Here is a 25,481-nt window from a genome sequence, read left to right as displayed (position 1 = left end):
TGCCTGAGTCATTTTTCCAAAATATCAGCATGAGTGCCAGTAAAGGGGTAAGAAGAGATCTTTCTGATCTCTTTAAATGTCCTCTGCATCTGGAAGCATTATTTTTTTTTTCATTGTGAAATAATTACATTAGTTGTATATTGCTTAATTATAAAAAGGGAAGATGACTTTCATCACAATGCGAATGTAACAGAGAGGCTTAATTATGACTTTGGTGGCTCCATGGCACTGACGAGTTGAGGGGAATTAGATTAGCTGATCTGATGGCTGCCTTGAGATGAAAGAAGAAAGAAATGCATTAAATCTAAGCACCTTTAGGGCTTCATGTCTTCCCTGAATAGTGGTTTGCCAGTGTCATGGTGGCTTGAATTAAATGTGTATTTGCTGAGCTCAGACAAACCAGACAATTCAATTTGACACTGCCTTTAGAGAAGAGCTGAGGGCTAATGAGTTGCTCTGTCTTTAGTGCATATCCCACTGCTTCCGGATCAGCTCTTTCACTGCAGCCAAACAGATGAGGTCATCACTTTCAGCCCCCGTTACCATGGAGAAGGCTGGTAATGATATCTACCTTTAGACTGTTTTTTTTTTTTTTTTTTTTTAGACTATTCAGTCCCATTTGACATTTCCCTTGGCTCCAGAAGGCTTCGGAAGCTGAAGTTGGGTCATTATATCCGCAGATATGTTTTTCTACACACAAAAAAGAGAATACTGTTTTCTTTATTTATAGAACTTTATTTTGGAGACTGCATTTGATCTACAGATCTGGCTCATGATTTCATTTGCTTCAGGCAAGAAGTGTAAAATAACGACTGGCTTTATTGATATGAATCACATTGCAAGTACAACACAGACGCAAGCATAACAGTTTTAGATGACACCATCTATTTTATCTAACTAAGATAGCTGACACATGAATCTGTCTTAAAATACAATCATAGAATAATACCTTGTAAATATTTTTTTTTCTCACATTATCTTTTGACACCTTTTTTGTGTATATATATATATATATATATATACACAGACACACTAATTGGCTTTTTCTTACAATCCAACCTACTAAGTCACTGAGTCACTTTATAAACACTTTTTTTTTTTTTTTTTTTAAAGATAACCCATAACAAATGATACAGCAAAAATGAGACATGGCAGGAAACATTGCAAACCCATTACTAATCAAATCTCTTTTTCACATTCAAGGTTCATATTACTGCAACAAAAGAATTAACAAAAACAAAACAAAACAAATCATGTGATTTGTAATGCTAAAAAATGTTCATGCAAATGTTTGCGAAGATCAGAAACTACATTGTCACAACAGCACACTGCAGTTCTTTAACAGATTGCCTCCAACAGTCAGTGCCTTTAGTTGATGTTAAATAGTTTTGATTGCTCTCAATACAAAGAACATACTGTAACTGGGTAACTTAATGACATCTTTCTTTCATCAGGCTTCAATGCCCTCTACTATGTAATTGAATCATGTTTGTAAGCTGTACAAGTATACTGTATGTATATATATATATATATATATATATATATATATATAGATATAGATATATATATAGATATATATATGAAGAGTTCAGATGCAAAAGCCTCTAAGTGCCATTTGAAATTTAGAAATCGTAGTCGAATGTTGAAATCCAACATGGCGGCGCCCGTGTAACAAAAACAACACTTTCAATGTACCATTTTATCCCTTTTAACAAATTCTGCCATTTTAAAAATTGTACCAATGAGAATAAATAAAATACATCTGTTATATCACCTTTTCTCAAATTTCAGTTCAGTTCATCTTTAAAGGTAATACTAAACCAACCGACTGTTATAGCATTACTATAGCATCCCCCCACCCCCAAAAGGATTATTGCAAAAATTAAGCTCTGTGATGAACAAAAGTTTATGATTCTTACTCATTTTGTCCATCAACTTCATTTTCACAGATGAACACCACTTTTATAAATTTTGAAGCCTAAATGCTGATGTTCAGCCTGTATATGAAGAGTTCAGATGCAAAAGCCTCTAAGTGCCATTTGAAATTTTCTTCTAAAATGATCATTTTTATCAAGCTTGTATATTTAAGTTCAGTAATTTCCCTTAAATGGCAATGAAGATTACCTACTAATTGTCATTTAAGTGAAATTACTGAACTTAAATATACAAGCTTGATAAAAATGGTCATTTTAGAAGAAAATTTCAAATGGCATTTAGAGGCTTTTGCATCTGAACTCTTCATATATATATATATATATATATATGTGTGTGTGTGTGTGTGTGTGTGTGTGTATTATTTTTGTTTTAAGAATAAATCGAACCAAATTTTGTTCAATTTATGCTTAATACTAAAAATGTATGCTTAATAATAAAAACGTATTATTGTATGTAATTTTGCTTAATCATGTTTCGACATTTTTGAATGTACAAGAAAATAAAATAGTAGTTAATACAATCTTTTATTTTTTTAGCAGTGAAAATTCAAACACAATCATCTATGGGAGCTTAAAAAAAGAGATTTTTTGGCAGCTTTTCATTAATGTTGCCATTAACTATTACTTTTGATACGCCTTCTTTTATTGAACAATCATTAGGCTTTACTCTAATTTTCAGTAATAAATTCCCTACTGTATAGCTTGGACGGATGGAGAATGCCACTTTAGAGTTCCTCAGAGCGAATGAGGTGGAACAAGGTGACGTTATACAGCACCTGGTGCCCATTGTTCCATGCATAAAGAGCTCTGTCTCTAGGGTTATAATCCAGCATGGAGATATGGGAATACTTGTTCTGTAATGGGATGTCGATATATTCATAAGTAGAGGAGTTGGTATGGAACGCATAGTAGACCTTTGTCCCTCCTGAGTATCCATTGGTGACATAAAGCGTCCCGCAGATCATGAAAGCCTCACCTGCGCTCCTCTTTGGGTGGTTGGTGGTGTAGCTTTTGATGATCTGCAGGGTTGATGGGTTGAGCTTGCTGATGATAATGTTTCCAGCATTTTGATTAGTGGCATACACGGCCCAAAGCCCACCTTCGTCCACCATTAGGTCAATGTCGGAGTGACCACCCCAGGAATAGTGGTAGCGGTTGTTGAAGCCGGCGTAATCCAGCTGACCAGACTTGCTGATGGTGGCTGTCTTAAAGTCGAATTTGATGATGGTGTTGCTTTGGAACTTATTGAAGTAGATGGAGCCATTGTAGACCACCTGTCCTGTGCCCGACCAGGGGTGAGGAAGTCGATGGGAGGTAAAGTTGTCCGAATACATGAAGTCGGCCATGGACTTGTATTCCCGGACAAAGCGATTGTTGTGGTAACCGTCCATGTACCACACCTGGTGGTGGAAAAATGATTGAGCATCAGTGTCGTAGCTATTCATTTATTCAAAAAGGCATTACAAATGCATACAGTGACTCATGCTATAGCGAGGAGGTTTTTAATTCTGAAAAATTACTGGGTAAAAAATGTCAGGGTGAGACAACTGTAATGATATGAAAGGTCCTGGAAAGTCTCATTAAAAGAATTAAATTCTAGAAGAACGTCTAATTAAGCACTTTGTTATGGTCTTTTATTATTATTAGAAAGTATTAAATGGTCTTTGGCTGCACTGGCTTTGATATTTGAAAACTTCTGTCAAACAAGTAGCCAAGTCATATGGAGAGACCAAAATGCATCATATGAATGCATTATATGAAAAAACGAAACAAAACGAATCAACATGACATGACAAAACAAAACAAAACATAAAATGATATCATAGAGAGGACCGGTGCAGACCCTAATGGCTACGTCAAGATCAATAAGCCTCTTAAATTATCAGAAAATCTGACCTTTCTGTGACAAGTCAAAGTGAGTTCAAGGTTGTAAAATGTCTTGTGGTATACTAAAAAATAATGACATTAATGAATTAATAAATATGAATTATTAATTATTTATGAATAATTTATAAATGAAACATTCATTTTATTTGTCAAAAACCTTTTACTTAAAGGAACTATGTAAGATTGTGGCCAAAACTGGTACTGCAATCACTTTCAAATGACTGTATAGTACTGTATCCCCTCCCCCCTGACTCGAGGTTGCCAGATAGACAAATTATTCTCCGTTTTCAGACGTCTCAATCTTTCAAATGCATCTCCTATATCAATCCTTGTTTTATTTCGGACTTTGTCACAAAGTATTTCAGAATCATAACAAGTTTTTTTTGGATTCGTAACTTTAGACCTTTTTTTTATCTGACACGTTTGTGGTAACTACAGTAGAGCTGGCCACCCAATTGCTGCAACACTACTGACTTTGGGATTGGTAGATAGATGGAGAGTGGCGCATCAGACCCAAACACAACATGACATCAACATCAGTTGAGGGCTGCAACTTCACTATTAATGACAATATCCTGGCCGGAATACTGTTGTCAGTGACATAAGTATTTGAAATGAACATGATTTTGTAATGTCTAGTGACATAGGGTCATTTTATGATTAATTGAAATACATTTCTTAAATATGGTTCCTTATATATTTATATTTATTTAAAAAATAACTAAATGTGCACACTCACATGTATTCGAGGTTAAAGGAAAATATGTTATTAATGTTTACACCACATGACATTCGTTTGGCTTGACACGTAATTATTTTTTCCTTTTCTTTAATGTAGACAATCTTATGTCATTGATCTCGTCACAGTCAAGGTCATTATGTAACCTTAGGATGTATGAGTCCTTATCTGTCTGTTTTTTTGTTTTGTTTTGTTTTTTACTTGCCTATATTAGCATTAAAACCCAATCCTTAAAACAAGCACTTTTTTTTTTTTTTTTAAACGGTCTGACCCTGAAATATATGAAAGCTGCACTCTAAGGCTATCAGAGGCTTCACTCAAGGGCAACTCTCTGACCCTTCATCAATCATTTAAGGCTCAGACAGATCTGCAGGTCAGATGCCTTTCTGTTTATGGGCTTTTCTACTGGATCGATCCATCTCAAAGAGGCTAAAAACTCCACAGCTTCACCTTCAGCCATCCTCTTTGAAGTTGTTGCATTAATATATGATGGGATCATGGATTAGTTGTCAAGCAACTTACTTGCTGCTGACATCTAACCAAGATGGATGTTTTTGATTTGTTCAAGAAATTGGAGAAAGACAGAAAGCTTGCAAAGGCAGGGAACTAAATAGTCTTCCAATATTTTTTTGTTTTTAGCACAGACTGCTAAAGTAGCTATGTGTGAAAACAAAGATATGAAACCAACAGCAATATACCAACGCTTGTGTGTGGGAAACACTGACACAGGAATTAACAGACATCATTCAACTCTTACTGGGAATGACTTTACTGCCACACTAATGAAATCTAGCAAGATTTACTCTTATCATTTGCATCTTAATGTGTGCTGGTAATTTAATAAACCACAATCTTGGCATGTTTGCAAGAAACTACACTGTAGGGATAAAAAGATTGCTGATAAGACAAAGGCAAATACGTTTTAGCCAAGAAAAACTTAAACAGAAGAGAGCCAGTTGTGATTAAAATGAGCGGTGATCATGGATATTTTCTCCTACACAAAAATCCAAAGGAATTGAGTTAAGACAGTTAAGATTTTATGAACTCACCCTCGTATCACCGTCAGGGGCAAGCGGATCCGTCATCCAGGATCCATATCTTGATCCAGATGTCTTCATGGTTATAGCATCACTTATTCCTGTCAGCTTCCCACAAGCTGGTAATAACAGTAAAAATACAAATTTATTTCATAATTTTTTATCAGTTACTCACCCCCATGTAGTTCCAAACCTGTATGTCATTTTTTGTCTGTGTTACAGTGTAACTTTTAAGTAATTATAACTTTCTAATTATACATTTAAGTGTATTTGAAGAGTTCAGATGCAAAAGCCTCTAAATGCCATTTGAAATTTTCTTCTAAAATGACTATTTTTATCAAGCTTGTATATTTAAGTTCAGTACTTTCACTTAAATGACAATTAATAGGTAATCTTCATTGCCATTTAAGTGAAATTACTGAACTTAAATATACAAGCTTGATAAAAATGATCATTTTAGAAGAAAATTTCAAATGGCACTTAGAGGCTTTTGCATCTGAACTCTTCATTTGTATTTAATGTATTTAATTATACATTTAAGTACTAATTAGCTTCATGTACTTAATATAGGGTTAGGGTTTATGATTGGGTCTGTTTTTGCATGTATTTATAGTAATTAGTAACTATGGAACGTATAAGAAGGATACTGCAAAATAAAGTGTTACAGAATTTTTTTTTCTTCAGTAGAACACAAAAGGAAATATTTGGAAGAGTTTTTATGCTGCTCTTTTCCAAGCAATGAAAGTGAATGGTGACCAAAAGCTGTCAAGCTCCAACAATATCAAACCAAAATGTGTGCTTTATGCAATGCATTCTCATCCTAGGGCGTCATCTAACTGACGCTTTTGATATATGCGTCTAAATCCGACGCACATGGCAACCTCTAGCGTCAGTTAGATGATGCTCATCCTAGGGCGTCATCTAACTGACGCTTTTGACTATGCATCTAAATCCGACGCACATGGCAACCTCTAGCAGTTAGATGATGCTCATCCTAGGGCGTCATCTAACTGACGCTTTTGATATATGCGTCTAAATCCGACGCACATGGCAACCTCTAGCGTCAGTTAGATGATGCTCATCCTAGGGCGTCATCTAACTGACGCTTTTGACTATGCATCTAAATCCGACGCACATGGCAACCTCTAGCAGTTAGATGATGCTCATCCTAGGGCGTCATCTAACTGACGCTTTTGACTATGCGTCTAAATCCGACACACATGGCAACCTTTAGCGTCAGTTAGATGATGCTCATCCTAGGGCGTCATCTAACTGACGCTTTTGACTATGCGTCTAAATCCGACACACATGGCAACCTTTAGCGTCAGTTAGATGATGCTCATCCTAGGGTGTCATCTAACTGACGCTTTTGACTATGCGTCTAAATCCGACGCACATGGCAACCTTTAGCGTCAGTTAGATGATGCTCATCCTAGGGTGTCATCTAACTGACGCTTTTGACTATGCGTCTAAATCCGACACACATGGCAACCTTTAGCGTCAGTTAGATGATGCTCATCCTAGGGCGTCATCTAACTGACGCTTTTGACTATGCGTCTAAATCCGACGCGCATGGCAACCTTTAGCATCAGTTAGATGACGCGGGTAGGTTTAGGTCTGGGGTAGAGTTAGGGATGGACCACTAGGAGGCGCATCTCATATTGACGCTAAAGGGTGCCATATGAGTCTGATGTTGACGCATGGTCAAAAGCGTAAGTTGAGAACGGGCTGCTATATAAGTTCAGCAGTAAATATTTGATGAACTCGCCCATTTTAACATCAGGGGATATTTTAAGTTATTTACTGATAATATTCTAGCCTGGGAAAACTTCCAGCAAATTTAGATTTGCTCATTCAAGCCCATTTTCAATCCGTCGAAATCACGGCACCAATCAGAAACGTTGGGGCGGGGTTTACACGATGACGACAGCGCTGGGATTTTGAAGCAGATTTTGTATCCTACATTTGTAGATCCGTCGAACATCACTCGTTCGAATCAGCTATCGCGTCTGTTTTTAAGCGATTTGAAGGTTTTCTTTTTGTTAAAAACTGAGCAAAGAACATCACTCTGAGATGTTTCTCAGCCAGCCGCCGCTCTGCATACAGTACATCATCTCCTTCATCGCTCTGATTGGTTTTAGGTCTACCCGTGACGTCCATTGGTGATGCCCCCCTGGAAATGATTTGTCTATGACGCTTTGCCAGACCATAACTCAGTTACAACTGAGAATGGTCTGGTTTTAACCAGGATAATAATATTCTATTGTGCGTCGGGCTGTATCACACCAGGTTTGACGTAAGTGACACCAAACGTCATTGGTTCTCATGTGTCTCATAATGTGATATGCCACATTTGAAATTTTTTGCATATTCAAATTGCATGAATGACTTGGAATATAGTGCAAGAGTTGGGACACCTGTAATGCTACTTTTATCATTTCTGGAGCTTGACAGCCTTTGTCACCATTTGCTTTCATTGCGTAGAAAAGAGCAACATGAACATCCTGAATGTAGAATTGTAATGACATGAGGGTGAGTAAACGATGAAAGATTTTTTATTCTTGGTGAACTTTTCTATTTCCTTTAACGTGTTTTTCTCCTTTAACTCCTTTGCTTTCTTATGAGAGAGTGAAATGCTGCTAAACTTCAATGTTCTGCACTTGTAAATGGGCTTGTGGTGGATGGGGGAGGCGTTAAGAGTTCCTGTCATATTCTTCCGTGTGTTAGGCACTCAGGCAGAAGTTTGCAGGCATCAGTGAACCTCTCATACTCTCTGTTTTGACATAGTGTCAGACAGACGCACTGGAGCATAACTTCTGTCGACGTCTGCAGTGTTGTAAGAGTCCTCACAAGGAAGCGTGTTCTCTCATTTATATACTTCTTTCTGGACCTATTTTTCTGTCACTTTATCAGAGAATTGATGCTGTATCCCTTTCTATCACTTTCTCTTTCTCTCTGGTTGAATTGTTCTGGCAGTTCACTGGAGAATAGCAACTGCTTTAAAACGAAATGTACATTTATAGATACTACTCTGTTTCCCCATGATGTTTGTTACAATATTCTGTTCTTGACACTGAAATGTGATCATTGTGATGCTTTATATAAAACCTAACTGGAGCCAGTTCTGGTGGAAGAACTGTTTTAAATTTCACTGACCTGGCTATCAGGTTTCATTACATGGATCTCTTTCTCTTACATAATAACACCAGCCCCCCCCCCCCCCCCCCCCCGGCCCCCCGTTCTGCTTTACGTTTGGGTTTATTTTGCGATCATGCCCAGATGACTGTCCGTTTTCTCTTATTCATTTTATATTGTGCTCTTCTTTCAAATTAAAAATCAGTGGGCCATATAATATATTTTTAAAAATACAAGCTTTGGCATAAAATCACTGCAATCAAATAATACTGATTTAAATGCACTGCAAATCCCTTGAACAGACTGACCTCTATACGATTACTCATAATCTGCTAATATTGACCTGTGCAATTCCATAATCCTTTTGGGATTGAATGAGTTGTGATTGTTTCACCCAATTCTCTGTTCCATAACCTGAATTCAAAGATATTGTATGACACACAATATTGAGTAAGCACCAGCCTGACTAACTGACAATCTTTCCACCAGACCTGATGGCCATATGTTAGTTGAATTTATGTTAGTGTATTTTGGATAGCAATGTACCTTTTCTAGGATTGCAAAACAGTGGTACAACTGAATATACTGTGACTATAGTGAAGGCTTGGATCTCATGCACATGATTTCTGACTGTTGATGCAATTATGTTGAAATATATAGCAAGCATAACCGAGTTCATAGTCCTACATCGCTAATGTGTGACAGCTGCTCTCCACAGATAACATGTTTGTGTAATTTTCCCAGGTATTTACATAATGCCATGGCATTAAATGTTTCTTCAGCTAAATATGCATAATGGAATGGCATTGGGTACATAATCGGTTAGAGAAGCTTAGCAGGAACCCATTAATAGTTTTAATGTATTAATAACTCTTTGCGTTGACTTGCCGATTTTATTCAAGCAATCAACTGAATGGATCATTTATGGCACAACATATGAACCTTAATAAATGGAACTGGAAATGGTTGTTGACTTTTTTCAATCAAGATTTTAGATAAAATTTTACATATGTATGTAAATACAACATAAATATATATATATATATATATATATATATATATATATATTGGGGGGGGGGGGGTTTGGGGGGGGGGGGGGCATTTCGACTAATTAATCGAAAGTCACAGTAAAGAAAATTTTACAGTTTCAATTAAATGCTGTTCTTTTTAACTTTCTATTCATCAAAATAATCCTGAAAAGAATGCATCACGTCACAGTTTCAATCCACAAAAATATTAAGCAGCAAAACTGTTTTCAACATTGATAATAATAATTATAAATGTTTCTTGAGCATCAAATCAACATATTCAGCAAATCAGAATAATTTCTGAAGGATTGTGTGACTGAAAAAATACCATCAAAATAATACAATTACAGTCAGGAAAATATATTACAATAGAAAACGGTTATTTTAAATTTGAATAATATTTCACAATATATGTTTTTACCATACTTTTAATTAAATAAATGCAGCCTTAGTGAGCATAATATACTTATTTCAAAATATAATACAATATATTGAAGCATTTCAATTAATATAACCTATTACAGGTAATAGTAATAACTGAAAATGGTTTAAAATATGTTTTGATGTATTATAACATCATATTGCAGGACACTGTTAAAAATGCTTGCCATTTTATGGTAAACAGTCCAAAAATAGCTTGCTTCTCAAAACATTATTGACTACAATTAAGGCCATTTCATTTATATTGCACTGGTGTAGAAATTATCAGTGTTTTTTTTTTTTTTTTTTTTTTCATCCAGTGATTTAACTCCTTTGCGTAATGCAGCATTAGAAATTCATGCAGCCAGGAGATTACTGTACTGGGAATAGCAATCTTTCATTAGAATCCCATGATCATATTTAGATGGCTCTCTTTATCACGGCAAGTAGCTTTTGGCTCAGTGGAAAACTCGAGGGTGCAGCTCTTTTTTTGGTATGTATTGTTAAGCACCAAACCTTGCATGCTGTACCCCTTTAATCAATCAAAGTAAGGCTGCCTTTGCATTATGCATGAGTTATAAATCTGTTATTCGTCTGAATCTAAAATAAATGCTCCACAAAAGAAGAGCAATTCTCTATTGTTACTTCTGACCTATATTCCGATGTATGAACAGTCATTAAAACTTCTGTGGAAAACTTACATTTCACCGTTGTCTATAAATCATACACATGCCAAAGACTGTGTCCTGTCATACTGATTTTGATAACGTTATTTAATTTACCTGTAAAGTCACTATGAATTCATGCCATGGCTCAGGTGGGCCCAACGGCATTTTGTTAGAGCAGCTTCTCATTAGTCACGTCTGTGTCTAACATCCATATGAGATCCATTCCTCATTTTAGAATAAGGCAACATCTGATTCTGCTGCTACTATCTGTATCAGATTAGCTATGCTGAGATACAGCATTTCAAACAGGGAAAGTGACAGGGATAAAGGAAGGAGCGGCGCACACATTGTGTTGTGTAGATTCAGCATGCTAATGCCTCCAAGCAGAACGGTAAATTACTGTGTTTTGCTCAATCATCATTCACTGAGTCAGGACCATTGTATCTGAAGGGAAGTATCTTGAATTTGCATTAACACAAACATAATAACGCTAGATTATTAGCTCTGTGTACTGATAATGTGGTGTACCTTTATTCCTGCTGTTTTTACTTTTTTAATATAACTGTATAAAAGCAACACCAATATATGAAGAGTTCAGATGCAAAAGCCTCTAAATACCATTTGAAATTTTCTTCTTTAATGATGATTTTTATCAAACTTGTATATTTAAGTTCAGTAATTTCACTTAAATAACAATTAATAGGTAATTATCATTGCAATTTAAGTGAAATCACTGAACTTAAATATACAAGCTTGATAAAAATCATCATTAAAGAAGAAAATTTCAAATGGCATTTAGAGGCTTTTGCATCTGAACTCTTCATATATTTTTCTAGCTGGGTTTTCTGGGCTGTTCAAATGGAAAAAAGTGAAATATCTTACAAGAAATATCTTATTATCATGCATGCTAAAGTGTGTGTGTGTGTGTGTGTGTGTGTAATAAAAACAAATTGTTCTTCTTGTGCACAGTCGTAATATTATGCAATGAAATGTTGAGGTTGTTTGTGTTTGTGCTCAATCTCATCCTACCTAATTTTTGCATGCATGCACGGAGCCTCTCCTCAAGATTAGACACCCTGTTGTGAAGCTCCTCGTAGTCAAAGGCCCCGATCTCCTCCTGCAGTTCATTTAGCACTGATGTCAGATTCTTGACCTCCTCTTTAAACTGCATTACCAATTTTGCATCGGCCTTGTATTCCTCCAACACTGGTATCATTGGCCTAAGTTCCTCCATTTTCGCTTTTATGGCCTGAAAGGTTAAAATAGGCTTGGTTCAGTAGGCATGCGTGCAACGATTGCGTCCAAACACCTGTCTTTCCCTGCACTTGCCCTCTCTGCCTACCCTATCGTGATTTCTGAGTGTGCCTAGCAAAACAGATGTAGAGTTCAACATGGCATAAAACAAGTTCTCAGTACACCAGCAAAAATTTGAAAAAAACTCTCTTTATTTTCCAACGTTTAAAATGCAAGGTGTCGAAGGTTACATGCTTCACATACAACAATAGTTTCTCTTTGTTTCAAAATATCCAAATGTGCATAAACAAATCTGAATTAGGAAAAGACATGGAGAAGATGTCGTGACATAAGAAAATCTACTCAAGGAAGGCTGCAATAGTGGCATGCACAAAAAGAGCGCAAACAGAATTCAAAGGTGCTTTATATTTAAAATAAACTGAATGATGCGATCAGTTGACCAGCTGAGGATTACAATGGGATTGAACTTGTTCTTCAGTCTCTGCAGCTTTGATTTAATTCATAAAGTTAGCCCTGCAAGCAAGAAAATAAAATTTTGTTGAATAGCTAACTCGCTAGCCTTTCTAATACACACATTTTCACAGATACAGCTGCATGTACAGAAATAATGCAACACATTTCATATGAAAAATAATTAAATAGGATGAACTAACACACAAATGCATGGTTGAAATTATTTGCAGATTTGCAAATAATCATGATGGAAGTTTATGCACATAAATGAGGACATAGATTAAGATATACACCCACACTACCATTAAAAAAGTCAAGAGCCAGGTAAATATCTTTAAATATTATATATTCAGTCACATTATGAAATATTATAATTTTAAGTCTTTATATATATGTATATATATATAGTTTATTCCTGTAATGGCAAAGCTGAATTTTCAGAATCATTACTCCAGACTTCAGTGTTACATGATTATTCGGAAATCATTCCAATATGCTGATTTGCTCCTCAAGAGCAATGTAATTAACATTATCAATGTTAAAAACATTTGTGCTGCTTAATTTTGTTGAGAAAATGGTGATCAATTTTTTTCCACATTTTTTCGATGAATAGAAAGTTGAAGAGAAAAGCATTTATTTGAAATAGAAAATCTTTTGTAATATTATAAATGTCATACTGTAAATAAATGTAATGCATTCTTTATAAATGCATTCTTAAAATTGAAAGAAAGAAAGAAAGAAAGAAAGAAAGAAAGAAAGAAAGAAAGAAAGAAAGAAAGAAAGAAAGAAAGAAAGAAAGAAAGAAAGAAAGAAAGAAAGAAAGAAAGAAAGAAACTTACTGACCCCAAACGTTTGAAAGGATGTTTGTATTATATTGTACTGTAATCATAGAGTGTAAAATAATCTTTGTCCAATCAAAAAAAAATGCATTTCCCAAGTCCTTTGATTCCATTTATCAAATTAATTTCCTTATGTTTTCCTACTTCAGCTGAAATGCCATGTTTGTATATATGCACCTGAACTTCTAAGAGTGAACAGCGCTGGCTCTGGTATAAAGATCATGACAGTGTATACGGTGACATTTCCCAGTGATTGCATCCAAATATTTGATGCTATCAAGTAATAAATCTTTAAAGGTCAAGCCTTAAAATCTTTTGAGTAATTTTCTTACTTGCTAAATGAAAAATAGATGCTGCCAACACTGGCCTTCTGACCTGCCAGATTTGTGTACACATTCCTGACCATTATCATATTCCCTTTAACAAAAACTAAATGTCCAATGCGCTTTTTTTCTTTTAAAAGACTTTGATTGGCCAGATGATGCTGAAGGACCTAAAAGACTGTGCTAGACAGATCTATAAAATCTATGTCACTTTGGGAGCTTGATAAGCACTGAAAATTGCAATGCGCAACAAATCACTGCGCCTCCATTTCGAAAAATAGCACCGGCCTCATTAGCATGCAGATGCAATTGATATCAGGCAGCTAACAATACCTAAGATGGAAAATGAATCATAGTTTGTAATTCACTTCTGGTGGAAAATGCCTGTGTCATCCACTCAGGAGGAGAAATCATTCATAACAAATATTCTGAGCTCACTTGGCATACAGATATACAGAAAATTAATATGCTCAGTTGTTTTCTCAAAGATCGATCAGTTAATGTAATGTTAAAGGCCAGTGTTGGGAGCGGAATTAAATAAGTGAGTTAACCTTTTTGTAAATGGGAAACATTTTTTTTCATTTGCGGTTACAAATTAAATATGACATTTATAAATGGAATAACCATGGTGAAGAATATTTGGATGAGTTCATATATTTGTACACACCTTGTATTGCTTTGCGATATTCTGCTTGTGGCTTTCCTCCACCTGTTTGAACTTAGATTCCAGGCCTTTCAACTGCACCTCCATTCTTTGCACATACTCCAGGTCTTTCTGGGTCCTCTGGTCAAGACTCTGGATGGACTGAGTCATATTCTGGACCTGAAAGAGAACATATAGACAAGTAATAATCCATGTGCTGGGTGATGGCCCTGCCGAAAAGATCTATGAAAGTGAGCTATTTTTTGTGTGGATATGTGTGTGTGTGTGGATTATTTCAAAGGTTACTTTTTCCAAGAGCTGTCTCAGTTGTTTGGTCCTGGCGTCCCGTGAACACATGGTCTGCTGAGGGGCCACAACAGTGCACACACACCTGCCCTCACTGTCTTGCGCTGAGCTGTACACCTGCCACGACTCCTCGGGGTTAGCAGGCAGCACCTGGACAAGGGGCAAAACCAAGAGGAAAAAAAGGTCAGTGACTGATCGGGATGTGCTGTTGCAGCTTTGTAAAAATGTACCCTTTCTTCCACTGACTGCATTCTTTGGGAAGGTTAATTGCCTGAACACTTACACAAGGGTCAGACCGGAAGAGTTTTCTAGATAGTTGACGGAAACGGTCATGCCAATTCTTGCGTTTCTTATGAAATGTCTTAATGTGTATGTTGCAATAATCTTACAATAATCAATCACGTGTTTCTTTAAACACTTGGTGAGTATGGTTTATGGAGTGTTGCTTTTGCTTTTCTGCTGAAGTATGTCACTGAGGTAATGTTATTTAGCTGGCTGATATAGATGAAGGTTTTGGGATTGTAAGAACGATTTTCTAATCTTGGAAGCATGAGATTTATTCAAACTGAGATGAAAATGATAGACAAATCAGTAATGTGTCACACTGTGAGGAAACTTATACTGTATAAGGAAACTTGTTATTGAGCCAAGCTACAGTATAGTCTCAGTTTCCTCTCTCTATCTCTCACTCTTTCACACACTCTCATCTCTCAGTGTATTAGTGGTCAATATATACTGACAAAATACCGTTTTCTGAGGAATTTCATAATTGGTGCTTTGATGTGAAATGGTATTTTCTCGAAGGGGTCGGATTTTATGACCCAGTGGTTTTACATAAAAGAGCCATCTGGAAGAGTGAGCGTTTCCGTATGTCTTGCCCTAATCCTGAATAATCTAATGAATAATCCATATTCAAAACCAGAGCGGACAGAAAGCACTTTTTATTAAATCTAAGGAACATCTTTGTAAGTCTGCTGTTCCTGTAATGCTGAATTCAGATTAAAATACAATCTATTGTTTTTATTGTGTGAGGATAGAGCTTACCATAATAGCACAATGAATGGTGAAGGCATATATTTAAACAAATGTAGAAAAGATAGTATATTTGTCTTGCTCACAAATAACTGATTTAAATAGTATAAATTTCAACACAGCATTTACATAGGTTATATAGGTAGATAACAATCACCCAAGACTACAAACCCACTCAAAGTCAATAATCACCTGCAGTTTTAGTTTTTTTCAGGTTCATTTGTATTGATATCCAATGTTATGCATCTCTTTATCAGGTTTAAATCTGATGCACAAAATCAGAATCTGAAACATTAAACACTTAAATCGTTGCAGACTGAAACTCTCCCTATAAAAAGAAAATACCATGGTACTACCATGGTAATGATATCACAGGGTAATACCATATACTTCAATCCACAATTCTAAATAATAATGGTTTATGTTACTCTCCAATGAACAGTAGCATACTTAAAAGAATACTATGCATCCTGAATAATACATGATATTAGCATATAATCTACAACGTAAAACTAATTATTTTTTGTTCTTTTGAATAGAATTGGAATGTCTTTTATAGCCTGTACTGTATGAATTACATTTTTTTTTTCATTTTATAACATGCATTATTCAAATAGAACAACCATTTGTAACGTATAAATAATAATTTCACATATTTTTGCAGCTCATATTGTCTAAATTGAACAACAAAGAGAATAAGGAAACTCACGCCAGTGCTCCGGTCCGGCACACCCGGAGGTGCCACGCTTAATTTGGTGCTATTCAGACCAACTAGAGAGGGCAACGTTTGCGACATCCAGTTGGTGATCATTGCCATCGTGCTGAGCACTACTCCAATTTTCAGCAAAGGCACCGACATCTCTGCTCTTCTCTTTCCCAGTAACCTTCATTATACACATTCCAGTAGAGAACTGTGCTGGTAACCTGCGCTACTGACAGAGGTGATGTGCTTTTGTAAAGCACTCAGTGTAAATGAATTCATCTCGGACGTTTCTGCTCGCACCTATACTATACTAAACTTTATAATTACGCAAGCTCTCTCGGTTTCTAAGCAGAGTGCTGTGCTGTCTCCTCTCTTCACGCGAATAACGAACGACGGCAGTTCAGCAGACGATCTCATCTCATTGGTTCTGTGCCCCCGCCCAGCCAGTATTGGTGAAATATTCATAAATATCACAAACCTCCCCCTGGCGCTCGACGCACGAACGAAATCACTGAGCAAGTACAAAGTTTTCCTTAGTATCACGATACTCACACTGACAGCTTACTTAAAACAACTTAGACAAGATTGCACTCTGCTTCTAAATAGTCTTAGCCTACTGCAAGAGCGAGCCGCCTCTTTGATGCAGACAGAGAGTGATGTCTTAATAAGTAAGTACATATTAATAAGTAACTTAAAGTAACTAAATATTTAAAAAGTGTAATCAAGTGTAATCAAGTTGGATAACGGACTACAGGTTTTTCAGAATATGTGCTAAATAGATGGTCACGAACAGAAAGGCGCATTCTATTGAACGGAAACGGCAAAACATCCATAAAGGCTACTGTTATTTATTTATTTATTTATTTATTTTTACAAATTTAGCCTACATAACACACATAGACACGGGGGCTGTCAAATGTGCAGGAGACAATATCAAATTTGGTTTATGCGAGAAGACATTATAACGCGCGCAGCGCGCTGTGTATTGCGCATCATCGGTGAAATAGCTAGTAACGATTACAAAAGTAGGCTACATCGACTGTCCACGGTATGCAACACACACATTATGTGCTAGATAGAATAAAGTTGATTGTTAATGCTCACTGAGCATGTAATTCAACACTAAAATGTCAGCAGATGTTAGATTAAAAAGATAACTCACTTATGCACACTTTAAAACAGTGCTTTATGAGTACCATTTATGAGTCACTTCTGAACAGGGGAATTTTGAAAGGATAGCTAGATGACAAATTGTATTTCAGCATGTCATGATATTATTTGACCAAAAGAGGGCAGTATAGGTTTCCTTCTCATTTTTTAACATTTGTATCTTGGACAAGTTCCAATCAGATCCCATGCCACCCACCAGCCCTTGCCCAGCATACACTAGATAATTACTTTTTTAATCTTGTACTTGGCTACACATACACCATAGACATGTTCCTAATGGACATGGTGACAAATAACAGATTTAATTTAAGAACATCTTTTTCCTCTCTATCATCTTCATTTTCTGTACCTTTTAGTGACTTTGGCTAGCAACATTTGTTTTCACCTGCACTAACACAAAAGGGGGAATACCTGATAGGTCAACGATTTACACATGAGAAATTTCCTTCCTATGCAGGTCAATCATATTTACGAACGTTTTGAGCAATTTTATAAAATAATAACATGCAAATCAACTTATTTTGATTAAAGATTAGTTCAAGATTAGTATCATATAAAATGATGTTTTACTTTTGAATTTATAAGCATTCTGTAATATGAAGTGCTTCTATATATATCAATTTTGTATCAATCTGCATTTTTTATCAAATGAAACAAGTTTTTTTTTTTTCTTTTTTTTCTTCAGTGATTTATAATTTGGGGTATATTACAATTCATGGCACAGGGCACTTAGTTTCAGACAACTAATTCAGTTAAACTAATCATACAATAAATTCACAGTTCATAAACTGGCATAATTTTAGCATGTTTTCTAGCTTGTATTATAGGTGAAATAACAATAATGAAAAAGCCTAATGAAAGAAAAAATGAAGAAAAGCAATACTTGCATTTGGTTTCTTTCACAGAACAAACAGCCTATTCGATTAATGAAAAGAGGCTAAATTATTTTTCTGTAAAAGCAAATGACCTTGCTGCTTCTGTAAAGCTTTTTTTTCCTATTTGATTAACTCACCAACAAAATGTCAAAGGCGTGAGAGAAAAAAAAAACAGTTAGGCTACTGAAGAGAAACATCATGACTGTGGAGAAAGCAATTTGCTTGCTATTTCTGTCTTCAAAGTGAGATTGTAGACTGTCAGAGACAATCACAGTGTGGATAATGAGAATACACTGCACAAGCCCTGGAGTGTTTTATCTTGAATAGGAATAATCATACAAATGATACAATGATACTGATGATCACTCACACAAACAGACTTCACTGCTTCCAAGAGGCATTTATCTTTAAAACATAATACTGTCAACTATTACTATGAAATCACATTCATTAACATGCACAATAACCTACATAAAAGTTACTATAAAATAACCCCTCTATAGCCATGTGGTACAAAGGCTCGAGATACGAGAAACCCCGGTGTGATTTTCTTCTAAATGTGGTTTATCATATCAGACCATCCCGATCTTTGCTGCCCAATAGATTAATCTGCGCTTATGATAATACATGAAACTGGCTTATTTTGAGCATATCTGCCTAATTAGCCCGAGATGTGGGCTGAAAATGGCGTTTATAAACCTACTTGGGTGAGTTCAGTGCCCATCAGTACGAGGAGGGTGAGACTCAGGAGCTTGCTTGCAGGCTGCATCTTCTGCTGCCGATGCCACCTGATCCGAAGATATCACATGCAGAGCTGTTTTCTGTCCAGCTGTCCGGCTCTCTCCTCTTGAAATTGCGTAAAGGCTATGATTTAATTCAGCGCCAAAATAATGGGAAAATAAGATTGGAATGGTTTACAGATGCGTCTCTTTGCATATTTATCTCATCTCAGCTCCTCGACGCCTCCTCGTCCTCTTTCCTCCTGGACCACCGATCCGATCGCGAATGTAGGGATGTGCACGAAAGCTGCGAAAAATATTACTTCATCACTGGACAAACTTGGCTTGGTTAATACGAGAGGGAAGGTGTGGGCAGGAAATTTGAGAAGCGGGGCCAAGCAGTGGTGCTGTACCGGATGTGACACGGACTGAAGTGGGAAATTCAAGAAACGTATCAGAGGGACACGAGCAGCGCGCGCGCAGAGTGAGAAGCTGAGTGGAGAGCGCGCACTTGAGCTATCACTGTTGGACATGAGCTCTCAGTGTGAGGAACAGCACAGTTCACAGCAGAAGTGCCAGGGTTTGACTAAAGGATAATAAAAAGTGTGGCGAGGTTGCCATGGAGACTCCTCCTTGGGTATCCCTGGTGAAAAAAAAAAAAAAATCAATAAAAATGCTAAGTGTACTAGCAAGACTAATACTTCAAGTGGGTTATTAAGTAGTTACTGTAACTTGAAGTGTGCTATTTTGAAACAACTAATTGTGTAGTTCTATAAAGAGTTTGTGCACTATATTATAATTAAATTGTAAAACTTTAAGTTTATTTAGTGTACTTTTGTGTGCTAAATTGGAACAACTTCTAGTATACTTAGCATACTTTAAGTATATGCCTGTAGGGACTAATTGCATGCTTGATTAGATTAGTGATATTAAAGTGGTACATTACAAATTCATTATAAGTGTCTTCGAAACATACAAGCAACATACCAGAAGTGTATCATAAGTGTATCTGTATATACAGTGTGTGTATATACACATCTGTTGTTTATGTACATTAATAAACAAATGATACAGCTATATATTGTACAATAACATAATGTATTTTGAAAGTATACTTTCATTGGATTGTTTCATTGATTATTTCCATCACAGTTTAAATATAGCCTACCTAAAATATAGTGCAAATGAATAGACTTTTAAAAATTAAACAGAATTTTCACTTCAAGTATATTTTTCTAAAATATAATAAAGTACAATTATATTAAAGCGTGTTAAAAGTTGTATTGTTAATATTGATAAACTTTTAATATATTTTACGATGGTAAAAAAAAAAATGTGTTGGTGTATTTGCAATTTACAATTGAAAAAGGGAATATATGCAATACAATAAAGTGTACTTTACACAATGTATACAATGTATTACTTGTTAATAATTAATAAATTAAATTCACAATACTGTAGGGGTGAGCTGCTGTGGGGTTAGTTGTCACACATGGTTTAAAACGTTCCACACATGACAAAACTTAGTGTACATACTAGTTGCCATATCAACACTCTATAGAGAAGAAAATAGGCAATATATATATATATATATATCTGTCTAATCTATATGTACTTTATATGGTTAAATATATATATATATATATATATATATATATATATATAAGTACAAGTATATAAGTATAAGTACATTTCAGTTAATTTTATCATCTTTGGTTTTTTTTGTGAGTGTGTGTGTTTTTTTTTTTATTAGCCAGATCTGTTATTAGTTTAATCGCATATCTGTTATTTAATGATAATAGTTATTTAATGCTGATACAACCAGCAGAAGACATTCCCCAGGTTTAATGTTGTTTCATTCCCAGTTGCGCAGATGGGGAATGTTGTAATGCTGTGTTACAATCTGCCCCTATTAGAACTATGTTATTCTATTCTAGACTAGACCTTATATTAATGAATTCTATTAAGAAACCACGAGAAAAGGTGAATAAAGACTGAGAGTCAATGTTCAGATTATGTTTTGAAATATACTGTGTATAACCAACATGATCTCATGAAAGCGCGTATCTATAAATTAAATTTCTCATGCCATTTATATGACAAAAATAGTTTTTGCGTGTATATGATACACACTTTTTGGCGTGTAATATGCACCCACTCAACATATGCATGCATGCATGCAAAAAAAAACAAAAAACATTGTTGGCGTATAAATAGCACAAATAGCAAAAATTTGTTTCTTTTTAATTATTAAAAAAGGCTATTATTTTATATGAAAAAGTTAGTAATTGTTTTATATTGACAAAATATTTTAGTTTGTCTTTTACATTTCTTTGATTAGATCAGATATCATTTTGATCTGTCATATGTTACAATGTGCCCCTCACATGTTACAACATCTGGGGCATTGTCACATTTCACTTCCATTCGTTCTGGATAAATCAAGAAAAAGGTATACACTGTATGAATGAAACAAAAGCACATAATTGTACTAGACGTTGGGAAAAAATGTGGGAAAAAAATGAATGAAATTATGAATGAAAAAAAAAATGAATTTACACAAACTGAGAAAGTCAAACAGTGTTGCTTGTACCCCGCTCTCCCCCTTCTTGCCTTGGACTAAATATTTCATAAATATCCTAAGTTGTTTTATATGGCTATGGCCTAACCAACAAACCAAACAAATTTAGGACATTAAAGTTTCAACATTCTAATCTAATCAGTAGAAACGACCTTAAATGCCACCGTTAAGGTTTCTCTACTTACGGACTGTAATTGACTCACCCAAAAGAGCAATAGGCTAAATGCCATCACCACGGTGGCCTTAAGAAGCACAGTCTAGAGTAAACTCCTCGAGAATTAAAGGTCGAATTAACACCTGCTGTTGCAGTAAACTAACAGAATGTGCAAACAGTCTTTGTTTGAAGATTATTTGTTCAATTTACATATACAAATAATTCTTTTTTTTTTTTTTCTCATACAAATTTGACTTTAGGGTACTGCTGATAATTAGGCCGATGCTATAGGCCATGACTATGTCATAAGTTGCGTAAGTTGCGCTTTAGTTTGCTAGAATTTGTTAAACAAAAACTCATCACTTTGCTTCAGAAGGTCTTTATTAACCCCCTGGAGCCATATGGAGTTCATTTATGACTTTTTTAAGCTTCAAACTTTTGCTTGCAACACCCAGCCATTATCAAGCTTGGAAGAGATATATATATATATATATATATATATATTTTTTTAATATAACTCCTATTGTATTTGTCTGAAAGAAGAAAGTCATATACACCTAGAATGGCTTGAGGGTAAGTAAATCATGGGGTAATTTTCATTTTAAAGTGAACTTCTCCTTTAATAATGTGGTTGACTTAAATCTCTAGCCTACTTTAAGCCATAGAGTGGTGCAGGTGACAATGAGTATTAAAGGTAATACTAAACCAACCAACTGTTATAGCATCACTATAGCATCCCCCCACCCCCAAAAGGATTATTGCAAAAATTAAGCTCTGTGATGAACAAAAGTTTATGATTCTTACTCATTTTGTCCATCAACTTCATTTTCACAGATGAACACCACTTTTATGAATTTTGAAGCCTAAATGCTGATGTTCAGCCTGTATATAGTCCCATTTAGACTTTTTTTCGATACACATACTGGAACAGCTTAAAAAAATCAGGAGTGGAGTTATACTTATGTATTTTATGTCAGAGAATAAAATGTGAAAGTGTCTTGAGCTTGTGTTCACCACAGACCTTATTTAGCCATTTAACCAAAATCCCTCTCAAAAACCCAATTGACTTCGAGACAATGGAACCGGAAGTGCTAAAATGCTTGCTTCCGCGGGCAGAAATTGTGAGTAAAAATATACACATTTTAAATCCTTACCTTTAATATTCATCCATGAATTTAGAAAAGTTGGAAAAGTCATAGATATTTGAATATTGTGGACACTGGGAAGAACATTTAAGAATCACTACCGTAGACAGATGGATATATGTGTGAATCCATGGTTCTAAGGTATTGACGTTAACTTTCTAGATTACCACAACACAGAAATAAACACTTCAGCCTGGAGAATTCTGTTAGCTTGCTAAAAATGTTGAAAGCACTGCATAGCTTGTAGCTGTGTTGTCTGTGACTGTCTGGTCCACAAGTCTCTATTTGTACAGAGCCTAGCCTGCATCGATGGAAAACTAAAATAGTGTGAAAATATAGGACATGTGTTGAGAGAAGGGTGAGGTTGAATAGAACACGGCACCCTGAGTTGCTTATTACCATCTCTGACACACAAAAGTTACCTGTCAGTACAAGACAGTCCATGACGCAGGAGACTCTAGGGGAGCCCACCTGCATCGAATTGTGCTTTTTAGCATGGGTATAGAAGCACTGGAGGATTGGAAGAACACAATTCTGTTTGTGGATATATATAAATATTCTTTTCATCTAATATCATTCTAATAATAGATACCAAATGTATCCCAAATGTGCTCACAGGCTCTTGTATCACTATCAGTGCCTATACAGTAAATAGTTTGTTTTCCACTGCAAATACTTGAACCGGGCTTATAAATGAATGCATAAATAGACTCCCTGCTTAGGCAAAATGAAGCTCTTGAGAGGTTTTGAGACAAGCTAGGGGAGATGTCCCACTTTTCAGTCTCTTTCTCCTTTTGATTTTGAGATGTGTTTTTGTTTCCTTTCAATACCTTGCATCTGGCGTAATCTGTCTTTTCTATTCAAAGAGATTTTTGTTTTTATTTCAGAATAAACTATATGCTAACACAAAAAAAATATGTAGTCTTCAAACATGTTTGTGTGAAAGGGAAAGTAGAATTAGATGGCAAATGAATGCTTTGAGTTACATTATGGGTGACTTGTAAATGAATCATAGCTCAGTGTAACAGAGGAACACTCATTATTTTTCAGATTGGACATTGATTGATACCTCTAGAGAAGTGAGATCCAACATCCAACACTTTCATTTATAGAAATTCAGGTCAGGCTTCTTTCGCACACATCAATTTCTTGTCTCTATTCACCCTATACCATGCTTGTCATTTATCATTTCAGTGAAGAGATCTTGGTTTTCACAAGTGCAGTATTCCATAGTTGAAGTTCCCTTTCGAACGGTCACTTCATATTGCGTAGCCATACACAGTGGGGAAACTCCTTTTTCTCGATTTAAGGCTATATGTAAAACGCATTTGCAGCTGCACAGCTAGCACACTGAGCGTCTGCCACGCTCATAGGCTGTGCTGCAGCAACTGCACATCCAATGTTGCAGGCAACTTTGATGTGCGAACAATGAGCTAGCCCGACGTCAGAGCCCAGCTAGGGGGAGCCCCTGAATTCGCCATTATTGCAGATTTCTACTCCTTCAGCGACAGTACACATGTCCCTGAGCTTTTTACTGTTTATTTGCCGTTGAACAAGTCTTTCAGCCTGAGTGAGCTTCTCTTCAGCAGAATTCGCCTGCACGCCGTCATCTCCTGATGCCGTCTCACCTGTGACTATCGGGCGACAGCCTATTTCCTTTCTACAAAGCATCGTGTTTTATTTCAGATGCCTCATTCATCCTGCGCCATGTGCAGAGGCTGTCTGCATGAGGCAGACCAACACTCCAGCTGCATTTCCTGCCTGAGGGTCAACCACGCGCCGGCGGATATGCGGCCTGCATAAGCATGCCTATCTTCGTGCACAATCGGCAAGCTCTCTCTTTAGACAGCGAAGCTGCTTCAACCAAACTTTCTATTCTGAGGAAGAAGAACCGTCGCAGCCAACGCCAACTGGAGGGTATGGAAGTTGGTGAATGCACACCGGCTGCGTTCCCAGTTCCCACATACTTCATTTTCTTCTGCTTGGATGGTCCTGTTCGTAGGAGCACTGCAGCTAGCTGGCGAGCTAGAGCCACTCATCCCAACGAACCCTGTCGAAACACCTCAGCCCTCGCTGGACGCGTATATTCCGCCTCCGGTCAGGCTGCATTGGTCCTGCACACGAATGCCATCTTGCAGGTCTACCAGGCCAAACAGTTCCAGTCCATGAACGAGGCTGTCCCAGACCTAGAGGCCTTTCGAGACCTGAGAAGTGCTACAGACTTAGCGCAGCGTGCTACTAAGGCTACAGCACAGGCCATCGTAAGGAACATGGCAAGCTTGGTTGTGCTCGAGCGCCATTTTTGGCCCAACCTCACGGATAACAAAGAAGCCAACAGAACTACATTTCTTGAAGCCCTGGTTTCCTGCTCCGGTCTCTTTGTCATAGCGGTGAAGGGATTCTCGGAGAGGTACATAGAGGCACAGAAAGCATCCC

At 36.3% G+C, this 25,481-nt stretch overlaps 1 protein-coding gene across 2 annotated transcripts; it reads right to left on the bottom strand.

The window, feature by feature from the left end:
• Nucleotides 1–2,457: 2,457 nt before the first annotated feature.
• Nucleotides 2,458–19,612, bottom strand: olfm1a (olfactomedin 1a). 2 transcript variants are annotated; one of them, XM_039669093.2, is made up of 6 exons: nt 19,150–19,612; nt 14,667–14,816; nt 14,385–14,540; nt 11,878–12,097; nt 5,610–5,716; nt 2,458–3,334 (listed from the first exon to the last, which is right to left on the bottom strand). In XM_039669093.2, the coding sequence occupies exons 1-6, from the start codon at nt 19,213–19,215 to the stop codon at nt 2,660–2,662; spliced, it is 1,374 nt and encodes a 457-aa protein (XP_039525027.1). In that variant the 5' UTR covers nt 19,216–19,612; the 3' UTR covers nt 2,458–2,659. The 2 variants fall into 2 exon arrangements, with proteins under 2 accessions (XP_039525027.1, XP_039525026.1); XM_039669092.2 differs by lacking the exon at nt 19,150–19,612 and adding an exon at nt 16,408–16,657.
• Between the last annotated feature and the right edge of the window lie 5,869 nt (nt 19,613–25,481).

The sequence above is a fragment of the Pimephales promelas genome, chromosome 4 (genome assembly GCF_988280905.1).
Source record: "Pimephales promelas chromosome 4, fPimPro1.hap1.1, whole genome shotgun sequence".
Taxonomy (NCBI): domain Eukaryota; kingdom Metazoa; phylum Chordata; class Actinopteri; order Cypriniformes; family Leuciscidae; genus Pimephales; species Pimephales promelas.
Note: the sequence above shows the minus strand (reverse complement) of the source record. Positions and strands in the feature narration are given on the sequence as shown.

Excerpts from the sequence above, each read along its gene's own strand:
- olfm1a (XM_039669092.2), bottom strand. The coding sequence starts at position 16,557 with ATGTCGGTGCCTTTGCTGAAAATTGGAGTAGTGCTCAGCACGATGGCA. Across the intron at positions 14,541-14,666 it reads TGAGACAGCTCTTGGAAAAA|GTCCAGAATATGACTCAGTC; the intron begins GTAACCTTTGAA and ends GTTCTCTTTCAG. Across the intron at positions 5,717-11,877 it reads TGCATGCATGCAAAAATTAG|CTTGTGGGAAGCTGACAGGA; the intron begins GTAGGATGAGAT and ends TGTTATTACCAG.